This window comes from Copidosoma floridanum, unplaced genomic scaffold, assembly GCF_036245765.1.
Source record: "Copidosoma floridanum isolate Cflo_tuat_1 unplaced genomic scaffold, Cflo_Japanese_pri ptg000006l, whole genome shotgun sequence".
Lineage (NCBI taxonomy): Eukaryota > Metazoa > Arthropoda > Insecta > Hymenoptera > Encyrtidae > Copidosoma > Copidosoma floridanum.
This window is the reverse complement of record NW_028321883.1, coordinates 15,364,706-15,369,433: the sequence shown is the minus strand read 5'-3', so window position 1 is coordinate 15,369,433 and position 4,728 is coordinate 15,364,706. Positions and strand designations below refer to the sequence as shown.

General features: G+C 34.1%; 1 protein-coding gene across 1 annotated transcript; it reads left to right on the top strand.

The window, feature by feature from the left end:
- The first annotated feature begins 2,235 nt into the window (after nt 1-2,235).
- LOC149375550 (uncharacterized) lies at nt 2,236-3,197 on the top strand. The gene is made up of 5 exons (XM_089598740.1): nt 2,236-2,468; nt 2,628-2,649; nt 2,706-2,810; nt 2,878-3,036; nt 3,102-3,197. The coding sequence occupies exons 1-5, from the start codon at nt 2,236-2,238 to the stop codon at nt 3,195-3,197; spliced, it is 615 nt and encodes a 204-aa protein (XP_089454866.1).
- Nucleotides 3,198-4,728: the final 1,531 nt, after the last annotated feature.

Here is a 4,728-nt window from a genome sequence, read left to right as displayed (position 1 = left end):
ATAACTATTGGCACTGTTATAAAAATATATGTATTACGTAGACAATTATATATTACAAATTTTATTACAAATCACGATTTGATATCAAGTATTACGAATTGAGTTGTGTAATGTATATGGGCGGGATCATTGCAATGTCCTAATCAAAGGAGTTGGTATTTTTTAATGCTGTCCTTCCGGCACGTGTGTACCATTGATATCAGTGTTAACAGTCAAGAAAAATATAAAAGTAAAACTCAGAAATCTTTCAAAAAAATTTTGGAATTGTCATCGTAGTATTTTCATAGCAGAAATAATTTTTAGTAATACTTATCAATGGTTGATTAAAGCAGAAACTGTGATAACCTTTGTTGACTTTAAATTTTAACCATCTTATTTAAGAGAATAATTATATTGTTTTTTAATTTATAATGCATATACACAAGTTTATTATGAACATTTCTGAAAGGAAGTTATAGATTTCACAAGAAATTTGTTTAAAAAATAGATATGAAATGATTTCAAAGTCTAGAAAATGATCGAACCTTTTCATTGTCTTCCTCCAAGTATTTGTAATGTATGTTAATGAATCTTAACCATCAATTATTCATAATGACAATGTATCATTTTTCAAATTAATCTATGACTGTAACAACTACTTTTGTGTCATCAGCTATGGAGTATCCTTAAAATACCTATATATCTGTAAAATAATTGTTTTGCCAATGTTTACGTGTACGAATTATTTTAAGTACTTGACAAGAAAATCCAGAGCCATGCAAAATTTTTTACAAAAAAAAATCCTTTCAAGTTAATAAGTTTAAGTAAACACCTATAGCTATATTTTTACCGCTAAATTACAATTCTTAACATAAGTTCATTGATTATTAATTGTACACACTAGAATTAAAAATCACACCCTTTTTTTGCCGAAACTCGTAGACTGAAAAAAATGCTACAATTCACGAGCTTGCATAACATTACATCAAGATAGTTCTATCCACTTAAATTCTGAAAACATGGGAGCTCCTGTCAGTCGTTATCATGCGAAAGTAATTTGAAAATAATGTAAAATTGTTGCTGTCAATATTATGAAGGGTATTTTATCTTAATAGTATCTAGAATATCCGATAATAGTTTGGTAAATGTGTATATGTGACGTTCTTAAGATATTGTGAAAATTCGTATTTTAAATAAATGATGTAGTCATGATATTTTATGTACGAAGATTTTTTTAATGATTTTTAACAAGTGACTTTGTTATGCAGTGTTGTTGTTATGGATTAATATTCATATTAGTTTTTTGTGGCATCATGTTAACAAATGGTTTTTAGACAAATAAACATCAGTTTATTTATATGTGTTTAAACTAGAAAATAATTCGTCATTTGTATCGTATCAGCAAACGTAATATTTTTTATTTGTAGTAATGAACGAGAATTAACGTAATACTGTCTACATTTTTGAGCAATTTTACTAGCCATTAATCATCAGTTTATATTACCCCTTTTTGTATTTAATCATACAGTCACAACACATAAATTATCCACTCTCTAATTAAGGTATTCAACAAAAATTTTGTCTCAGTCAATGTTTAACTACAGCTGTATTGACATCAAGAAATACAAGGGATACATAATTTTAATTATGTTTTTAAGACTTAACAATTTTTTTTGTATTTTTTTAACCAACTTATTAAAGTTATTAAAGAATTTTAAAACACTTGCGTCATTGAAGATAAGTTTCTTTTTATTAAAAAATTTTGGTAAGGCTCTAGGTATATGGCCCTTACTTGACAAAAAAGATAAATGCTGGAATTTTTTGCATCGATTTATGTGGTGCTTCCATTTAGTCAATTGTTTAAGTGTCATAGTTCCAACATTTAATACTTTACTTTTAACAGAAAATTTAGTCACATCATTTTATGCTTGGCTGAAATTATTATTTATCGCTGAATCAATAATGATTTTAATCAACTTTAAATGTCAAGAATCTCGTTTGAAGGTATTCTATTCAGAATAAAATACAATTACTGATACGTATACAATTTTTGCACGTAACATTCACATTCTTTTTTTCTAAAAAATGTAGGATTTACTTTGTACAACTGTAAAGCTGATAAATATGAGACATGATAGACTTTCCGTTGGAAATACCATTATTTATAAAATTATATTCGCAATTCAGTGTTTAATTTTCATCGTAGAAGTATGTGTTTATATAACATATCCAGAAAAAGGGCATGAAAATTTTATTATGACAGCCAATTATCCATTTAAAATTGATTCAAGGGCACTTAAAGTAGCAATTAATTTGAGTCAAATTATTGTAATCGGGCATTCGTCATCAGCTGTGATAACCGATGGTTTGATTGTATTATTGATATACGTTGGTACAATGCGCCTTCAAGAATTAAAACACAAATTCCATACTGTAACGAATCATGAACAACTTGTTTGCTGTGTAGTCGAACATCAAAATGTTTTAAGGTTAGTTATATTCAATGCTTTTTGATTCCACGTCTAAAATTACAATAATTAATGTATTAATATTATCATTACTATTTTTAGATTTATGGAGGAAGTAAATAAATTTTGCGGCATTCTCGTGCTTAAATCTCTTCTGGCTTACATGCTTTACACCATTAGTGTGGCAGTGTTACTATTCGATGTAAGTATACAAATATTATGAATTGAAAATGAATGATTACTAAAATCGTGTTACAGACCCACTCGGCGACAATAGAAATATTACAGTTGAGTCCCATTTTCTTTATGTGCTATTCAAGAATACATTTATGCGCAGAGACTGCCGAATACATGGTGGCAGCCGTAAGTAAAAAAATAATCGCTACCAACGATGCAAAATATTTATTTTATCACATTTATCCGTCCGTAGAGCGACGAGGTTGAGTACACCGTATACTTTTCCAAATGGTTTGAGCAAAGTGTAAAGACCAAGAATTCAAAAGTTTTTATCATGCAAAGATGTCAAAAAATACCCCGGATCTACGTTAATGGTTTCATGTCTGCTTTAAACAAGAACTATTTGGGAAAAGTGAGTTTTACCTCTCATCGCACCAATTTTGTTTCCTCCAGTAATTTTTGTGTTTCTATTTTCAGATGATTTACGTAACCTTCTCGTACTTTATGACGGTACGACAAATTGTAAAAGTTAAGGTGGACCATTTCAGTCAGAAAGATATACAAAATATTTAAAAAAAGTACATGTTGTCCTTATAACGTGTTGAAATGTATTTAATGAATTATACATATACAATAAAACAAGCAAACTCAAAGTCAAGCTCGCACTGCATCATCAAACACACCGAAAATACCAACAGCAGCATAATGTATGTATATGTATTTGCGCGACCCCAAGACTTGGTGAATTCCGGGCACAGTGGCAGTAGACGCCAATAATAAATTCGCAAAATAAACAGAGTACGGAAACAAGCGAGCGCAAAAGAGGCGAGTCTGTACAACACACACGTGTGCTCGCGCCCCAACGAGTGAGGGGAGACTTTTGACGTCGAGCTGCATAATTGGGCATCGCGCCCAAACTTTGGGCGCCGCGAAACTTTCCCCGCCGGAATTCGCAGGTGATGCCGGATAAAATGCAAAGCAGCAGGCCACCTTTTGCACGCGAGGGTGAGAAAACAAATAATATAATTCGCTTCGGGAAGGGTAGTAGCTTTTGTCGTTGGCGCAACTGCGGACGGATGCAGGACGAGTCCCGGTTAAATGGAGGGTCGACTGAGCTTTGAGCCACGCGTCACGCTAAAGACGCAAATTCATGCAAATGCATGCGTCGAGCTTTTATCTCCAACTCTTTTACTCTTTTTTGCGGGTTTCGAACGAATCAAAAACACCCTTGTTTCGTTAGTTAGTTCGAAAGGGAATAAATTTTTACTCGCGTTTACGAGCAGAGCGCGCCATAAATCCCAAGATCATCCCACACGGCGTATAACCGTATAGTGAAAAAACTTTCTTAAATAAATCATCGTACCACTTGGTAGGGCACTCGAGAAATATTGCAAGCAGCTTTTATTCCCCCCCTCGGTACACGATGTAACGTAATCCGCGCCAAAAGTACTGAGATGCGTGTCGAAGAATAGAGCTCGATAAAACACTCTCTCAACGCAGCGTTTCGGTCTTCCTCGGCATAGGCCTAGCCAAGTCCAATTTATTCAAAGCTCAACCTCACCGCGTGGTGGCTTAAAAAAAAAAAGCCATCCCGGTTAATCGCATGCGTGTGCGCAAGCTCTCTGCTGTAGGGATGGTGTATATCGATCGGGGGTTGGTAGGTACATTTCTTTTTGAGCGAAAAGTCGTGTCGAGGGATTTAAGGTCGTTCCGGGTGCCGCTGGTGGAGGGGAGAAACAATAGTGCGAACTTGAGCCCGATCGGTCAAACGTCGCGGGAAATCTGCCGGCGTTTCATATATAAAACGCGCGCTGCAGCGCTAATATCGAGGGAACTGAAAAAATAGCCGCTTTGTCAGAAAAATTGAGACCCGTCGGTGGATCCATTACGTCTCTGATATCGCCCTCCGTACTCGAGAACGATTTTGCTCATTTTTTTCCTGTTTTATTTTTAGGGAGAGGACGCAGTTTTAAAGCACGGGGTTGTTATTCATACCTACGTGATATTTCAGTCCATCGCTTGTGCGAGGAGTGATTCCTTTTTTTTTTTTTTTTTTTTTTTTTTTTTTTACGAGTGATTTGTTACGCTTTGGCTGTGGAACATG